The sequence below is a fragment of the Micropterus salmoides genome, unplaced genomic scaffold (genome assembly GCF_014851395.1).
Source record: "Micropterus salmoides isolate LMB-PRFRI ecotype aquatic unplaced genomic scaffold, ASM1485139v1 Ms_hic_scaffold_11, whole genome shotgun sequence".
Lineage (NCBI taxonomy): Eukaryota > Metazoa > Chordata > Actinopteri > Centrarchiformes > Centrarchidae > Micropterus > Micropterus salmoides.
The window spans coordinates 11,142,129-11,161,114 of NW_024040152.1; the positions used below are offsets into that span (position 1 = coordinate 11,142,129).

Genomic DNA, 18,986 nt, shown 5'->3' on the forward strand with positions numbered 1-18,986 from the left:
ACAATCACACCATCTAGGTTCTTCCACCTCCCAAGATGGCCTCCTGTAGCCTGAAGAAGGCCATACTATAACTACTGAGAGCTCTTGACTGGGGGTAGATAGCATCATACTCCCATTTGATTCTTTTGTGATTCTTTGAGGTTTTGATTGATTGTCTGTGCCCATAAATTTACGAAGGCAGGCCTGCTGTCAAATATCTCACAAAGTTGTCATAATAGTCTTGACTGACTGAGACTTTCTTCTCTTGTCATGTGTTTGCTTAGTCTGTGAATAATTACTGTTAGTGTTTAATCAATGACAGATGAATTATTAAATTATTATGATCGTTCCTGTTAATTTGGGTCTTCATTAGATGGTTTTGGCTATTATTCTGTTGGTTATGTAACTGTACTACTTTACAACTACTTGTTAAGTATTTGCTGACATCTGCAAACATGGTAACATTGCTACAATGAAATCTGCAAAAACATGAGAAACAAATCAGACTGGCTTGGAAATTTATCCAGATTATCTAAACTACTTTATTTGGAGGTAAAACTGCAAATGAGTGCATCTAAAATGTAATCCATTTTATTTTATAGTACTTTTGTTTAATTTCACTTTATTTGCATAATTACAGTATTTATGTATTTTAGATTAGTTTGTTTGATGCTGTGCCCTTGCCCTTTGATGTCATCCTTCTCCTGTATTATTATCATTATTTTAACACTGTGTGGTGAAGGCAATTTTCCACAATAAAGTGCGTAACTAACTGAATTAATGATTTTATTGGATGTTTGAAAAACACATAACACTGCACTGCAGTCATTATACTGTACATCAAAAATCACAGAGGGTGAAAACACAATAAAGCCTGAAGGGTTATTTCCATTGTGGTCCTCTATTTTATAAGTAGCTAAAGTTTATTGTCTACCTTTGTTTTGTTTGTTATTTTTCTTTCAAAAAGTCTGGCTAACCATTGGGTTTGTTTAAAACCTGTATGATTGCATAACTCCTTTCTTGCACCATCAGGCTCACTGACTTTCCAGATCTCAGCTATTAACTTAGCAAGAGCAATGTTATGATAACCGATAGAAATATAGCCAAAAATATGAAAAATGAGTTATAGGATAACAAAATTATCCACAACATAGTAAAGTCTTCATAAAATGTGTCCTTATGTGTAAAATGTATCATACTGTACATGAAGACATAAAGTGTACCACTGGTATAGAATACCATACGAGAACTTTATATAAATAAACGGTGAATCAATTGCAGAGAAATATACAAAAGTCATTCTAACTGAAATCAAACAAGCTAATGTCAAAATCAGTGTATGGATTAAGTTTCATCAACTTCATCTGAACTTTATTTAAGCTTTCACAGAATAAGCTATACATGATGGTACTAATACTTCTTATGTTTGATGATAAACACAGTTTGACATATTCAGTATCACAATCCATAGTATGAATGAATAATGTAGTGTGTAACTTCTCCTGAAACTAATATTTGTGTAAAGCAAACAGACCCATGGAAAACATTCTAGGAAAAACATTTTTCTCTGTATCTGCAATGTTATGAAGCCTGCTTTTGGAGTATAAATGTGTAAAATGCTATGATTGTTCTGCAACTTGAGCAGTAGGAAACATTATAGTTGTGCAAAATCTTCAGACCCTGTTGCAAACAGACATGATTACTGAGCAGCTGATGATTTGATGGCTTATATAATAATCAGTGGCTTGTAGTTACTGCATATTCGATATATCACCGTGCATTTACATTTCCCTCATATTGTTTTCCAGACCCTATTCCTTAAATCTATGAGACCAATACTAACACACGTGTACAAACTTCTAAGTTCCATCGACAAACAACTTGATTCTATGTGCAGACATGCATTCAAAGTACAGAAACACCCACACTTTTGGTAGAGACAACACACACACACACACACACACACACACACACACTTGCATGCACAAAGGCACACACAAGCAAATACTCATGTTTTTATTCCTCATTTTCTGTGCAGAGCTATTTTCTGATACAAACACCAATGTTTAATTTGAAACAAACAACTAAGCTATCAAATGGCAAAAGTTTGTGTCAAGACACCAGAGGAGGATATGAGCTGAGCACCCAGTAATCCTCCTCTACCTCTTCTCTTAGGCTTGTTTTGTAATAGATCCCCTCGTCAAAATAATATATCGAAGACCTTCTTTCCTCAACAACCACAAATGATTTCCAGTGCCTTTCTCTTTGTTTCATCTCACAATATGATATAAAGGTACAAAGACTTAATACTATTCATTGTCTTTACATAACATACAGCGGCTGTTGAGAAAATCCATCTGCCACCTCTCACAAACATGAAAACAAATGAAGAACAGATTGTGATTTCAATCGCACTGGAACAAAATACATCATAGACCAGAGGAGACTGAAGAGAGCCTTCATTCATTATCAGACATCCAGCTTTAATGCTGCATTTGAAACAGGAATCTGTTCTTAGTTCAAGAAATGACATAGGTCGGTTCATTACACGAACTGTGTCGAAGCACAATCTTCAATGTGGCTTTGCAGTCCAACAGTGATCTCTCACAGTGGAATGAAAATCAACAAGTCTTTCTGAGTATCACTAAGACACCAGTATCTTCCAGATATGTTCATCTATTCAAAAAGCTCGGAGGAGCCTTTTGCGTTGCAGCAATCCTCCAGTTCTCTTTGCATCTTCAACAATGCATAGCAGCATTTATCCATTCCTTCATCACTTTGATATTTGCCTATGGCAGATGCTGCTGGGTGAGGCATGTCTGTTTTTCTCTCAGCCCCATCCAGCAGATGATGGAGTTTAGGAGACAGAGCTGGTTGTGATGCTGGAAACAGTGGTGGTCCTGCTCTGACTTTTTCTCCTCTTCCCTTCTCCACCTCCTCCTCCACCTCCTCCTCCTCCACCTCCTCCACCTCCACCTCCACCTCCTCCACCTCTACTGCCATCTTTGCCGTCTCGTCCTCGCCCGTGTGCACTGTCCCTCCTGTTAGGATCATCTTGTCGGTCTCCCTTAGTCTTCCTCTCTGAAATGAGAATGCATCGAAAAGATGATTAATGGGTTATACTATGTCTCAAATAAACTCTTGAAAGATGTCATCATCGGATGTTGTATGAAGAAGTGCCTCTGCTTAGCTAGAGGCGTGTTTTGGATCAGGACTTGTGGTTGTGTGGTTTTTAATACAGGCAAAACAGGTGTAAACCAAGCACATTCGAATTATTCATACGTGCCAACATGACGCAATGTTTAGCCATATTAGTCATTCGGTTCACCACTTTGGTCTGGAATGAAATATCTAAACAACTGTTGGATCAATTGCCGTGACATTTTGCAGAGACATCCAAGTAATTTTGGTGATCCTCTGACTTTTCCTGTAGGACTGCCATGAGGTTCACATTTGCTGTATTGAGCAAAATATCTTGGCAACTATTATATGGATTCCCTAGGAAGTTGGTACAGACATTCATGTTCCCCTCAGGAAGAATCGTAATAACTTTGTGATATATTGGTGATGCCTTAACCTTTGCTCAAGGGCCACCATCGGGTCATAATTCTAATGTGTCCAGTACTTTGGTTTATGACCAAATACCTGAAAAATGAATGACCTTTCCATCAGCCTTTACTGAACTTTGTGTTTAGTGCTAAATGTGAAAGTCATTCTGATACACCAAATTAATATGGTGGACTTTAAATTAATATGTTGGACCTTATACCTATTAAACATCAGTGTGTTAGCATTGTCACAGTGAGCATTCTAACATGCTGACATTAGCATTTAGCTCAAAGCACTGCTGTGCCTAAGTAAAGCCTCACAGAGCTGCTAGAATGACTGCAGACTCTAAGGCTTGTTACTTTCTGTTTCAACAGTTAATCACTTAGTACTCCCCAGGTTGGTACTCATGCATTAGGATTCACAGCTGGCACACATTTAAGAGTATAATTGCACTCTAAATACAAACATCCATCACAGTGTGGTTAATGTCCACACTGAGAGGAAAGAGCTTGGCTCTGCTGCTGATTTTAAAATGGAGCACATGTATAGACTGTAAGAGCACTCAGGACAGTCAAGTGACACAATTTTCTGTCACATAAATCACTCTAAAATCACCTCTGGCCTAATGAGTTAACCATTGTCAAGGGCCCAATAATGGCCCATAAGTACATGAAGAACTGACACAAAGTGGAAATGGACATTGGGTCTAGTGTCAGATGGCTATGGTTTAGGCAACACTCAAAATTATTCAGTTTTGTATATCTGAGAGAGTGTAGCTATGGTGGAGGATGCTTGTTATAAACTTGTGCATTAAGAGTCTCTGCACATCCTGGAAAATGAGTGAACACATGCCAAGGGCTGGACAGTGTTCACTATGCAGTTGACAATAGCAGGGTTTATGGCGCCACCATGTTTGTCTACTGCTATGCAGTAATAACTGTAGGTCTGTGTTTATTTCCCTACCAGCATTTTCAAACTTGTCATACAAACAGTTTTGATTCTTTGGTTTAAGTGCAAAGTTAAGAAAAGTCTATCAAAAACATGTTTCTACACCGCCAGTGAAAATCATTATACGGTGATGAAGTAGAGTTGTAGTTGAATGTGGACAGACCTAACACAAAAACATTTATTCACCGCAGACCCATGCAGAGTCACAATTGTTTTGGACTCAACTGAAAACTAGAAGGCTCAATCCCACACAGTAGTGCGCAAACAACTCATCTTCAAGAGCCATTAGTGCCAAAATCATGAAAACAATACTGACGTTATTTGGTGAGTTCATATAAGACGATTTTATGTCCAGAATGTTCATCATTTATGTGTTGTCCTGAAATAACATAAATAAATATTCATATTTCTAAAGTTTTATGAGGTACATTCAAACAAGAATTTAATATTGAGCAGTCATAGTTTCAATTTATATCAATGAGGCACAATGAACGAGAGCGAAGCCTGAGTGAAGTAACGGGTCCTCACACACACTCTGCAGCATCTGAGCTGATGTGCTTACTGTGTAAGGACTTAATTACATCTCTAACAAATCACTAATGGAGCCAAGAGAGGGGGGACTCCATCAGTTTATGACAGCCCTGATTGTACATCCTCCCCATCCAAGCTAAACAATTTTGCCTGACAAATGCAATAACACATCCAGAAAATTCTGTTTTCGCGTGAGACCCTTTTGTGGAGCTTCAGGAAAAGGGGAAAAAAATTGCAGCCAAATCAACACAAAGCGTGAGATCTGCAGGCCACTAAATCACTAATGTTATACAATGTCTGCCCCCTGTGTTTTATATAGCCAGCCTGCCAGCCAACTCCCACAGATTAATCCACAGCTGTGCTCTTTTTGCAGTGAGTGAGATTACCCACATGAACTGGTTTACCGGAGTCATGGTACCATTACCCATGAATTACCTCACAGAGGAAAAATCATTCCTATGCAGCTCATAAAAAAGAATTTAGCAGCAAAATAGAGGAAAAACTGAACTTAAAATCTACTTAACATCAACAGTTTCACAATCCACAAAGCTTGTATGACTCATCACTTGTCAGGTGACACCAGACGTTATCCTTGGCTTTCTGGTATGACCTACCTACACATAGCAGTTTTCATAGGGTAGTTTATAATATTTTACTGTTAATTATTCTTCTGAACTCAAGGCTAAAATTCTCTACAGGATTCAGGTGTCATAGAGAGTAAATTTGCTTCTTATTTCTGAAATGATGCTGTCACATGCCCTAAAAGAGTAGTTTCAGAGTAGAGGATGGTGCCTGAATATGCAAGCCTCCTCCATGTTTACTCACATATATCCAGGGATATCATCTGTTACATGTTGCAACATCTGTACAGTTGCCAACACTGTGCAAATATTGTTATGCAATGTTGCTGCTGTGCCCGAAATCCCCTAAGCGTGCCATCGTCCAATAAAGGCTTTAAATATTGCTCGTTTACAGTTCTCTTAGTCCTTGTAAATAAGTGTAAGTTTCCAACTTTGATTAGCATAATGCACATTATGCAAAACAGTATTAGTATATGGTGACATTTAGAGACAAATAAATTTGCTAATGACTCTTCATTAGCAATAATCCCTTTGCAACCCTAGCTTGGATTAACTGTTAAACAGCTCTGTTTTATTTCTGTGTTTAATAAAGTTTATCATCCCAGCACCACTGCTGGTAAATTTTTTCATTATTTGCCTCACTACTAAGGACAAAATTTTTACCAAACAAATAAGCAGGATCATTGCTATTTTGTTGCACTTTTATCCAATAAACTCTGGACCACTTGGTTAGATCCATCATTATCAAATTAGCTGATCTGTCAGCTAAGTAGCCTTAGCTGCAAATGAGGCCAAGCGCGACTAACAAGCTGTTATGAAAGTTGATAATGGCCATTTACTGGTGAGAATGACTGTTAACCTGCAGGAGAACAAGCTGCTGTGTGGATGATAAGAGCCCAAGCAAACATGTCATGGCCATGTAAACCTCATGCTTCAATGGTCTTCAGAACAAATAGCTCTTTCTAGCTCTGATCCATGTCCAGCTTTGCAGTGCGTAATGCCCGCCCTTCATCTGTTTGGCTCGTAGATGTAGTTTATTGTTTACATGCTGAGAAGTCAAGAGATTCTGTATCCTTTTGTGAACTGAGCCAAACCAAACCCAATCAACACACTGCGGGTCACAGACACACTGGCGGGAATATAAGCCTTTGGATGTTGCGTAATGGTTCCATCAGTCACCATATTAACTGGTAGAGACATTTCATGAAGCACATGGACTAGTGGAGTATGGTACATCGTAATCTGAGTACTGCCATCTGATTATAACCATTATTTATTGTACCTTTAAATTAGAAGTGCTTACTATAAATAATTTCCTCTTCAATGTATCTGTTAATGTAATTTTATATGTGTTTATATTTACCTCTCACACAGGGCGCCTTGGTCACAACACACTTCCTTCTCTCTGTCTGTGGAGCACAGGTCTGTGGGGGTGCAAAGGCCTGGGAGGTGTCTGAGCTGTGGACCTGTGGAAGGGGCCCGCGAAACCGAGACTGTGAGCCTTTCTTAAATCCACATGTTTTGTTCTTCTTCATACAGGAACCCCACTGGCTCCACTCGCCAAGTTCGCATTCTGCAGTACGCTGACCTGAGTAAAAAATGGGACAGAGACTAAGGTAGTGATTCAATGGTCAACGGCTCCAACATTTCACGTTTGTCACTTCCTGTCTGCTTTTTTACAGCTCAGCAGTTTCAACAAATGAGAATTTACAAATCCGAAAGTAATTTCTTTTTGTTTTGTTTTTTCACTTTTTTAGAGGGACAGATGAAGACAGTTGCTATGAAACTGACAAATCATATGAATATTAAAGCAACATTATGTATTATATATATATATATATATATATATATATATATATATATATATAATATAACAACATCATTTTGATGGTACACTGACTTATAATAGGTTGAAAGGAGACTCTGTCATTGCCACTCTGTGCTTGCTGCGCTAGTTACTGCACTTGCTACTGCACACCGACTCTTCAGTAAGCTATCAGAAGAATCAGAGCTGAAAAGATGGAGGACAGATGTCAAGCTGGTCTTCTTTCTGTTGGACTAGTAAATAATAACTTATTAGCAGGCTTGCTATCTCTTGTTTGATGTTTTGCTGTGTTAGCAAAGTTGTCAACTAGCTATAGATCTCAAGTTGATGTTAGCAAAATTACTAGATAACACACTCAGACATCTGCAAACGTTACTGTAAGCGCTCTTGAGTCAGTTGCTTTCTGGCTTTGTTGGCTAGCTTGCCACCCAAGTTTCAAGCAACCTTATACTGCTGCAGGTGGAGAGCGGCGCCACAGCCGGGCGAGCATGCAACATAACAGGGCTTAGCAGCCTCTATAAACATAACGTTAGCAGAGGCGAATAAACAGAGGATGTTGACGGAGGAAGCTGAGAAAAGAAAAAGAGAGTGGCCAAGCAAGAGGCTGCTGGATGTTGGCAAGAGATTTTTGAAATAAAAGGCTGCAAAACAGACACCAAGCTGGCATTCTTTCTGTATACACACTTATACTAGTAAGTAATACTGTTATGTCTTGTGTTGTCACACTTTCTTGATGTTTGGCTGTGTTAGCAATGCTGGCGATTTGTTAGTTTTTGATCATAATGTAACTGTAACAAATACACGTGTACAGCTGTCCTTTTTACAACATCAGTGAATTGCACTCTGAAATTTTAGGGGTGCCAAATTCCACAAGAAGCCACATGTTACATAATGTTGCTTTATGCATACTGCACTCATGACAAAGGCTAGTTTTTATGTTCAAATTTATAGTCTTGGTGGACCAGCAGGGTCAACTTAAAACAACAACTAATCCCAAAAAGTCTGTTCAAGCCTCTAGGTCACAGTGTGCCAAGATTCCTGGGTTTCATTGTTAATGCTGTTGTTTGTAACTTATGACAGAAGTATTTTCAACAACAAAAAGTAAGGAGAACAAGAACAGAAGGGAAAGTTCAAGAGAATTTGTGATTTTTACTTCCAGTTTTCCAGGTGAGACAACATAGATGGCTATTCAGATGAAGTGATAATAATGGTTGGGTCAACATGTGGGTCACATTTTGTGCTGCTTCAGTAAGTGAAAGGCACTCAAACAATATGTTAAGATTCATTACAGGAGCGCTAATAGATACTATGGATAAAGTTTGAAATGAGTAAACGGTTAAGATTAAAGGTCACTCACCGACACACTCCATGGTCTCATTGGCAGTGTGCTGGTCTGGAGGGCAGCTGACATAACATCGTCCACTGTGTGAATACATGCCCTCCTTACATTTTGTGCAAAAATTGCGATTAAAACACGCTTCACAGTTGTCTATTTTACATTCTGAAAGACACAGGGGAGACAAAAAGAGAGGATATAATCAGTTAAAAACACATTGACTCTGGTGATGTGGTGTTTTCATTTTATTGACTTCAAATTTTTGTTCTTGTTCTGGAAAATTTCTAGTGGAACTAGAAACCTCTATTCTTTTAATAGAATATTCATTGCATTGTTTTTGCAGGGAGAAAAGAAAATGGTTCTCCAGAGAGAGGACAAGAGGAACTTGAATTTTATTTCCTCTGAGAGATTTATTAGTGATTTAACAACAAGGGGTCTATGTAGGGGGAGTAACACTCTTTTCTTAAAAACACATGCACCACAGGCCATGTTTTTTGGAAAGCGGGTGTGAAGCTTCAGTGGGTTTCTCATGAGTGAGTTGCTCCACACCTCACACTCATTAAAATCTTTAACTCTCCAGTCAAACAAACAACTTCTTGAAATTTGGGTAATTGCAAACACAGGAGGATAAAGACCAGAAATCTTAAATAATAAAAATGATCTTAAAAGACTCCAAAAGGCTTTGCTTTCATCTTGAATGGCAATTCCTTACCCCCTTAAAAAAACAGTGAAGAGAAAGAGGGAAATCTGTAAATTCCTGTCATTATTTCTATATGGCACATTCAGATCTAGACTTGATTGCATGTGTGCTAAACCTAAGAATGTCTACTCTGCAGCTGGCCTGATGCCAAGGTTCAGAATATGATCTAAGGCTGAATCCACACTGGGATCTTAATATTGTTAATGTTGCCTCCTGCTCCCAATTACTATTTTTAAGCCAAACAAACAGCTAAATTTGACAGCACTGATGTTTGCAGCCCTATAATGTAAGACAAATGTTGCTAACAAGACATTCTGGGATGGCAAATATAAAGTCTGATGATTGGATAGTAACCCAGCTTAGCCACTGAGAGCCTCCGAAAAGAATTTGCATAGGAAATTCAGCCCTTTCTGCAACGAACCAGGACAGTGAAAGAATTCTGCAACACGTGGGATTGAATTTGTTGCAAGTTTTCCAATATTTGGATAAGAAAATTACAATTTTGGAAATAATTCAAATTGTGTCATTTGCATTGCTGCAACCCTCACAAGAAAAATTATATCTATAGATATAGATACAGATAAAGATAAAATCTATTTATGTGTGGGTGTAGCTGCCCACCAACATCTACACCTACAACTACCTTGAAGCCACATGAGGAAATACTTTGAATTATTATTGAGATAATAAATCTTTTACTGTGCAAAGAATAATCAGTAGTAATTCTAGACACGCTCAGATTCAAATAAACCTTTTACGTAACTACTTCAGAGACTATAAATACAGACTGTATTTTGATAGGTAGTAAGGGTGTATTAGAATAAAATATGTGTAAAAGTGAATGCATAATAAACATGGATTGTGGCCTGGCATGAACCCTGCACATGAAGGCCAAATATAAAACACAGAAATCCTTTAAAAACAGGAAACAACAATGCATTAGAAATGTTTTTGCTGGGATTTTGTTCTGTTTGTTCTGTCCTGTTTTTTCTGCACATGCCTAAGGGGAAACAGACGACAGAGACTGGTAAAGTCTGTCGTCTGTCGTCTGTACAGGACTGGTGCCACCAGAACCAACTACATAAGTATGGTAAGTACTGTGAATGTGACCACCCTTTCACCCATATTCCAAATGAGCCAAACCTGCCTTTACCCAATGAATACCTTCAATACAAAATTCTACTGACTTTACTCCAGTGGCTACGTTTGCACAGGGATAAGTAGCACCAACAGAAGGATTTCATCAAGTGGTATATTTATTTATTACACTTGCATCTTGTTAGTGTGCTTTCAATTATAAGGGGATACAGACATTTTATTCACTCTCAAACATGAAAAATAGTATCAAAGACTGGTTAAAAAGATGAAGCAATGTGAAAGGACATAAAAGACATAGGAGGATCTTTTTTAAACACAAACTGGCAGTGTAGCAAAGTGGAGATATAAGATAAGCAGAGGGATACTCAGTTCCTCCAAATATCATTATTGTACATTAACAGGAGACGATGAGCCAAAAACTAAACAGATCGTTTACACTTTTGCAAGGTTGCTTTGACATCAGTTGTGTGAATTTTTACAGAGTGGGCTTTTACCAACAACTTAGCTCGAGCCTACATGTATTTGAAAGAGTCCAAATGCATATCGACAAATCTAATGTGCCCACTGATTCTGTTGGTGCACTGTGGACTTGAAATGTTCCTTGGTCAAGAGTGTACAACACAAAGTAAAACTCACGGGTGCATCTGTTGTTGCCTTCTGGGTTCCTCATGCCAAAGTATCCCATGGGGCAGGAGGCGAGGCAGACGCCTATCTGACGGATGTCATTGCGCTCCAAGAAGATGAAGAGCTTGGGCTTGCATTTAATGCAGCCATTATACTCAGAGCATCTTTCACAGCCTTTGGGGCAAGATGGTGGCCCCTCAGTACTAACTGTGGAAACGTAAACAGAGACAAAGGATAAGTCAGGTTGAGGTAGGCAACAGAACAGCATGGTGTATCATCACATAAGACGCTGACATTTCCAGCCAGATATGATTTTTTAATGAGGAATGAGGACATTGGTCAGCATTCTGCCTATGAGAACATCAGGGAACTTTAACATTTTGCTGGCATCTCCACAGATGCAGCCAAAAACCTGCCTGCACTTCATCACTCCAGCAAGCAGGGGTTAATGTTTGCAGCTTAATCTAACCGGAGGCCAGGCCAAATGTCTTTGTTTGAACAATTACTCACTGTTTACTTCAAACTTCTTGCCGGAGATCCTTTACAGATTTTCTTTTGGAGAAACCTGGGTAATTGGGGCTGACTGCCAACCAAGAGCCAGTCAAAATCAGTCAACTTGCACCCCACACATCTGCCACTGGGGTCAGTCACAAATGATCTGGGCATCAGAAAACTGCAAAGGTGACAGACATGGCTGAGAATTGAACACTGCCGGTGTTTTACCAAACAGCAAGTATCCCCCCCTAAGTCTGAAAATGCGCTGTAGATGCATTTACACTTCACTTCCTTGTAATCCCAGACTGTCATTAATCCAATTCCCTCTTCTTCCAAAAAGGAAAAGGCACATAAGCAGTAATATAAATAATTTCTAGGAAAAGTGTGTCAAAGTGCACATCCTTTTTCTGGGTGCCATTCAGACACAAAACCCCAGTCATCTGAGCTGATTTAAAATTCCCCTCTGTATCCGCTCTAAATATACATACTCTGACACAGCAGTCTTCCCGGAGATAAGTCGGGTGGTAAAAGTGTTAAAAGGGTTCTCCCATGAACAGACTACCCCATATGTGAGTAACAGTAACCTGAAATGCAGCAATTAAAGCCAGGTTTTAGTGCTCACCATGACTAATAACAAAAAAAGTAATAATTTCACTGGGGAGTAACCACTGTAGACTCTGGTAGGGTGAAAAAGTTTTTGCTGTCGTGAAGAGCAATATGAACTTCTCTCCTCTCTGATGGTTTCAGTTTGATCTTTGCATGACACTGAATTCATTCAGAGAGGGACCACAGAAAGGCCACAGAGAAGAAAACAAGTCCCTCTGTTGTCAACTATTTGCCTTCCAGGAGGGATGGTCTAGGAACACACTGAATCTGATGACATTGCCTCAACTGACTCTGGACTGTGATGCTGTAGAGGGCGCTGATGTATATGGTGAGTGACCCAAATCCTTCTGTCCTCATTAAAATGGCACATGACAAACTGTGACAGCATATGAGGTCATTGTGCATCTACATGAGTGTATATACAGCAAAAGTTTTTAACACACAAATAACATGATTTTCTTTCTCTCCAGCTTGTGTGATTTCAATAACACCATCTGTTACTGTGGCCAGTCATGGTATTATATGAGTTCTGGTTCACAGAGGTTGGGGTTGAGTCTGGCATTGGCTGAAAGCTCCTTGTGTGTAAAGGAAGAATTATTTCAAAGCTGACAGGAACACCAGCACTGAGGCTCTGAGGCCAGAGATATACTGCAAGTCGGCCTGAGCACCATCTCTATGGTTACGTGAGGTCAGAAAAATGCTTACAACAACACCGGCAACATGGTCCAATTGAAAGCTTAGAACTGTCAGGTACCCATTCCATTATGTGCCCACAGATCACAGAGAGAGAGAGAGAGAGAGAGAGAGAGAGAGACAGAGAGAGAGAGAGACATACACACACACACACACACACACAAAGAGTGATGGCTTGGAGGAGGAATCCATCAAAGCCCCCTCTATAAACAATCCTAATACCCATAAAGGTTTTACATAAACTGAGAGAGGCGTAATCTTAAAAGGAGGAAGAAAGAAGAACCATTCAGGGAAACATTGAACCTAACATAACTCGCCTAGGAAAAACAAACAGGAATGATGAGAAAATAAACAAAATGTTATCTTTACTTTGCTTGTTAAATGTTTATAAGACATCCACCAGTGTGACTCAGACCACAAAAACGAAAGGCAGAAGAAGGAGATCAAACCAAGCTGAGAAAGAGAACTCACCCCGTCTCTGCCTTCTTGCCTTGGAGAGCTTGAGAGAATCGCTGTGACCCATGGAGCTGAGGAAGACCATTGCCAGTACCACCAGTCCCTGACGCATAGTCCCTGTTGCCTTCCCGGCCACGCAGGGTCCCCCCCTGCGACCAGATGGATCAGGGGGGGGGTGGGGGGGTGGGGGCTTCCTCTGCGGGACAGGTGGATCCCTCTGCTGCTGGGACGGACGATCCCTCCTCTCTCCTGTGACACTGCTCTCTTTCTCTGTCTGTGTCTCCTTCCCCCCCCTCTGTCTCTCGGTATCTTTCACTCTAGAGGCTGCTGCGTCTGCAAGTCTGTGTAGTGGAGGGTGATGCTGTGGTTGCAAGTCCAAACAAGCCCGAGGCACAACAAGCCATCAGCTGGTAGTAGAAATGGCAAAGGGTGTAGACAGAGCAGGGTGGAAGGGGTGGGGTGGGGGTGGGGTGGGGGTGGGGTAGGGAGGTGGGGTGGTGGGGTGGGTGGGGGATAGGGGTTGCACGGAGGACGAAGAGGAGGACAGAATGGGGAAGAGATTGTTGAACTTCTGGTGGTTCAACCCATGAAGCTTGGGGTGTGCTGGCAGGGAAGCAGGGAACTCACTGTTTGAGGAGGGTTGGCTGTCCGCGAGTGCCTGAGCTCACAAGCATGTGTCTTTTTAAAGATGCTCTAAGGAGGCACTAAAACAGCTTGCGGACTGAAATAAGTTGGATACAACACATTTGCTTGTACCTAGACCTGCGGAGGAAAAAGGGGGCAGAGAAGACAGATTGAGAACAGTTTGAGGGGAAGGGTCATCACAGATATATGTAAACTAAGATTAAAGGAACACTTCAGCATTTTGGGTAATGTGTATGATATATGTAAAGCTACAGTCAGTTGTATAATATAATATAGTAGTAAAATATAAGTACGATGCATACTTTTACTCCTTAACATCAGGAATCTCTATAATCAGAAGAACTAAACTAATAACTGGCTAATTCAAATGATCAGTCGTGGAATAAGGAAACTAAAAACAGCATTTTAATCTTTTCTTGAATGATGAGTTGAGCATGTTTACCCTTTGAAAGTACAGTTAAGTCAAGTCTCTTGGAAATGCAGCACACTGAAGGCTTTTGTCATATTTGGTGCAGAGATCTTTTTTAGATAGTGTCATACGCTGCCTGTATTTACAGCTCTTGTGTGAAGAGGACACACAGAACATGTTAGGATCTGAGCAATGGGAGGTCCTCCCTCGCAGCTCAATAAAGAAAAATAGGACCATATTTGGCTGTTGAGTTGCTTGTGGCTCTGAATCATACTAAGGACAATGCCATTTGGTGCGTCTAAACATACCAAAAGGCAATATTACATTCTTTGTTAAAGTATAAATAAAAGGGACAAAATCATTTCACCATATTTCTTTTAGCTGAACTGACCTAAAATAGCTGATCATCCAGGGTAGGAATTGTGAATAGGAGGACACAACATACTATCTTTAAAATGATAAATATCACATCCATTTTTTATTTTATTTCTAACTGGTTCAAGTGGGTATAAATAAATCCAAAATGATTTCCAGTCCCGATGACAAGACACCTTGTCTTATCAGAAACTGCACTCTTTGTCTATTATAAAATGTCTAATATTGTGAAACATTAACGTGACATTACTTAATTTCTTGAGCTACATGGAGTTGGATAAAGCCACTGGTTAATTAAAGGCATCTGTCTAAGCCTTTTGTTGCTGAATGAGTCAAGAAAATAACACAACCACACACAACAAATCCTCAAGACTCATATTCAGAAAAAAGGAAGTTATTTTTGTAATCATTACAATTCCATAGCATTGCTTTCACCTAACAGAGGACTGGGGTACTTGTATCCTCTCCTAATTGGGAAACACGCTAGACTTTCTTCCTCACCAGGAGATTATTTACTTCTTAACACTTAATGACTTACAATGTCACTGACACCTCTCAGCTCAAGCCATATTTACAGGAAAGAGCCAAAAGAGTATCACAGCCATTCTTCTGCAGCACCTGTTGGTTACTTGAGAGAGTGATGATTGGAGAATGGGACATGCTAAGTCTCTGGATCACTCAGAACACAACCTTTCCAGCACTGAGTAACTCAAGACATGTGCCAGAGACTCTTTCATAACCTAGCACTCCCACGACTCTGTGCGACCTGCCAAAAGCCCACCTCAGCCCTTCCGTATCTGCTCTCACACACAGCATGGATTGTTAACTTACTGAGAAAACTGACTGTTCGTCATAAGGCCCTTTTTTAACATGCCATCATCTCACCAGGCAATTGTGGTGCTACTGTGGCACCTGTGTGCTTCCAAAGTTCTCTGTCTCTGCTCCCTCATCCATTTAACTGAGTGCCTTTCCTCACCATCAGCCACATTGAGCTGAGGCCAATGAAACTAAGACCCGCTCATGAAATAGTCAGGAGATTAAATTGCCTTCTTTTTAAGTCCTAAGTTTGATCTATCAATTATTCAAGCCCTGAAAGGGAGCTCCCACACTGGGAATGCATTGAACTTGAGAAGGTGCCACAACTCTGAGCTCAGAGTTACAAATGCAACCTGTCGATAAACTTTCTGCCTGTGACTGAACCTAATGGCTTTTTGACATATATTTAAGAGCTGATCATCAACACTGTAATATGTGCCAAAATTCCTCAATCACACTCAAATTGAGAAGATTGTGGGAGGACAGTTGCTGCAAAGGATAAAAATGGCGCACACTTTCATTGTAAGTTGCATGTGGCCCCACACTAACCTCAAATTATTTTTAAGTTGCATCTGCCACATGAACTCCAAAAGTACAATTTGTGGTAAATTCTGGCTTTTAAATGAGCACATTTTGCTCCCCAAATTTGGCTGCTCGTGAGTGCAGCGAACAAAGCAACAGGAATGTATGGGTGATTTTGCCCAGTCATAGTGACCCTTCATGTTCAATGTATTTTGATATTCGTAACATTTCTGATTTGTACATCCAAGCCATAAGTTCTAGTGGTGCTATCCAAGCCCATGATAAAAACAGAAAGAGAAGAATATAAAGAGATGATGAAAGGAGGTGTTGACTGAGGCTAGTGAAAGAAAACAGAGCTAGAGTCATCATCATCTTCCTTGAGCATGAATCCATTCTCTAAACACCTTCTAATCTAAATCTGTAGTTGATAAGTAGCCTGTCCACCTAAGCTATCTATAGAGTTTGAAGACACACACTCTGGCTGCACCACCAGCCCCCACAGAAGCCTCAACCATTCAGGTAATCACATCCTCTTCTCTGCAACTTAAAGAGTTAAGGCAGTGAGTGGTTAAATGGGCAGCAATTGAAACACACATTTGCACCTTCCTCCAATCAAACCACCACAGACTCTCTCATTTTAAGTTTTCATGTAGGACTAAAGCTGCACAGCTCCAGCAGTCAGAGGTTTGATCTTGTACAGCTCAGTTGAGCATAGTTCAGCTTTGCTTTAGAAGCTCTTGCACCATGCTGCAATTACATCTGTTTGCATTAAGTTGCTCTTCATGGAGAAGGAAAATCAAGTACGGTACCACCTGTCCTAAGTTCAACATCTCTGCCATCACCTCACTGTCCTGTTATTTTTCTGCCTGTCACTTTGAAGCCGGGGAGGCTGACATTTATAGCTCAAATAGAGGATGACTAGGAGCTAGTGTGGAGTGTGAGCGTGTGTGCAGACCCTGTAGAATGTAATCCTAGTGAGTGAAAAGACTGTACATAAACTCTATCACATTCTAAAGTTCAGTTTAGCCACTAAAAGAACTGTCATAAAATATGTCATGAAATATGATGTCCCAAACTTAATAACTCAGTATTATTACACTCATTTTGTTAAATATTTGGTAAGTTAAAATGTATTTTCAAGTTACACCATGATGGCAAATAATGGGGTTCTTACAGTCTCAAGTTTAAATGATTGATTATTTGATAAGTTATTGAATAAAATGAATTAGGATCGTTCCAGGCATACAAATAATAATAACAATAATAACAATAATAATACTTCGCAATTAACATATTAAAATTATATTGCAGTACAACAACATTTACATAAACACATTTCTAGATTCACAATAACAAAATTTAACCCTATATTAGGATAATTATTCTCCGTCAGAAAAAACGTTTAAAAAAAGCATGAATGAATAAATTCGAATAATTATGTGTGAAATAAGAATTAACCCACCTGCACATCAGGGTCCCCGAATAATGCGCTGTTCATTGAGTGGTCGGGACTCAATTTCCTTTTTTATAAGAATCCCTTGTTTGGTCACAAAGAACTCCTCCTACAGGATACCCCCATGCAAATTTCCTCTGTCATCATTTTCAAAGACATGATTTCATTTCTTTCACATCTGTCACAACTTCCTAGCAGGCTTTGCTGAGAATGCACAAGACAGAAAAGGTGCAATGGATTAAATTTGTATTCCTCGAGTAAACGCTTATATGCATAAAAAATCATATTCCGATGACATTTGTCACTCAGACTTTTTATTTGGGCTTCTTAAGTCAGACCGCTGTTTGCAATGAAGCTCCTGCGAGCTTTTTAAATCCACTTTGGAGCGTCGAAATGCATCCTACTCAGGCAAGTACTTACAGAGCCGCGATATTTCCATCCAAACCCAGGGACAGCGGGCATTATAGGCCCCACCCCTCAAATTCTCACTGAGAGATGAAAAACCTGCGGTGGACTTGTATATGTGTTGCTGTTTAATGACTAATACCTTATTCAATTAAAATGTATCATTTGATATTATTTGACACCGATTGTTCTTTATATATTGGGCCTTCATCCTTGATAGAACCTTAAATAAAATGCAAATAGAACATAAATTAAGTGAAGTAAAGTGGCTTCCATTTCACCTGTTTCATCTCATCTGCCTATGCTTGATTCTGCACATGCAGGTGGACTTTCTGAGTTCTGGTATAACAACAAATCAAAAAAGCACCTGCTAAACCAGGTAAATACCATAGAGCTTGAAAAATTGAGGCTACTCTGGGCTGGGAAGACACAGAACAGAAACACATGGCATGGCACGGCATGGTGGAAATTACAAAGTACAAAGACAATATAGTGTATAAAGCAAAGAACAAGAAGAGACGTGGAGGGGTTTAATTTAACAAACAAGTTATTTCACATACACCAAGTATCAGGTTATTATATTATTATTATTATATAAGTGGTTTTTAAACATTTCATTTTTGAAATCTGTGATTTTTGAACCCATATGATTATTCAGTGAACACACAGCATCCATGGAAATGTTGTATTTATGTTTAAGGTTATCTAAAGGTTTCTGTCAGCATAATTCTGAGATGGAACAAAAATGAATTCATGCTGCTACTTTACTTGTATGTGTTCATATGTGCTATATGGGAATATTGATATTGCATTGATGAGCTGGATGGAAAAAGAAAGGAAACAGAAATCATAATAAAACAAACAAAAAATTACAATCCTTTAGGGCTTCTGTTCATGTTAACATATAATCAGTATATTTGCACAGTATATAGTACATATT

At 39.5% G+C, this 18,986-nt stretch overlaps 1 protein-coding gene across 1 annotated transcript; it reads right to left on the reverse strand.

Moving 5' to 3' along the window:
- Positions 1 to 748: 748 nt before the first annotated feature.
- Positions 749 to 18,049, reverse strand: rspo1 (R-spondin 1). Its single transcript, XM_038710864.1, has 6 exons — positions 17,651 to 18,049; positions 13,437 to 14,183; positions 11,184 to 11,378; positions 8,771 to 8,914; positions 6,952 to 7,176; positions 749 to 3,060 (listed from the first exon to the last, which is right to left on the reverse strand). Exons 2-6 carry the CDS (start codon positions 13,531 to 13,533, stop codon positions 2,837 to 2,839), a joined length of 885 nt encoding a protein of 294 aa, XP_038566792.1. The 5' UTR covers positions 13,534 to 14,183; positions 17,651 to 18,049; the 3' UTR covers positions 749 to 2,836.
- Positions 18,050 to 18,986: the final 937 nt, after the last annotated feature.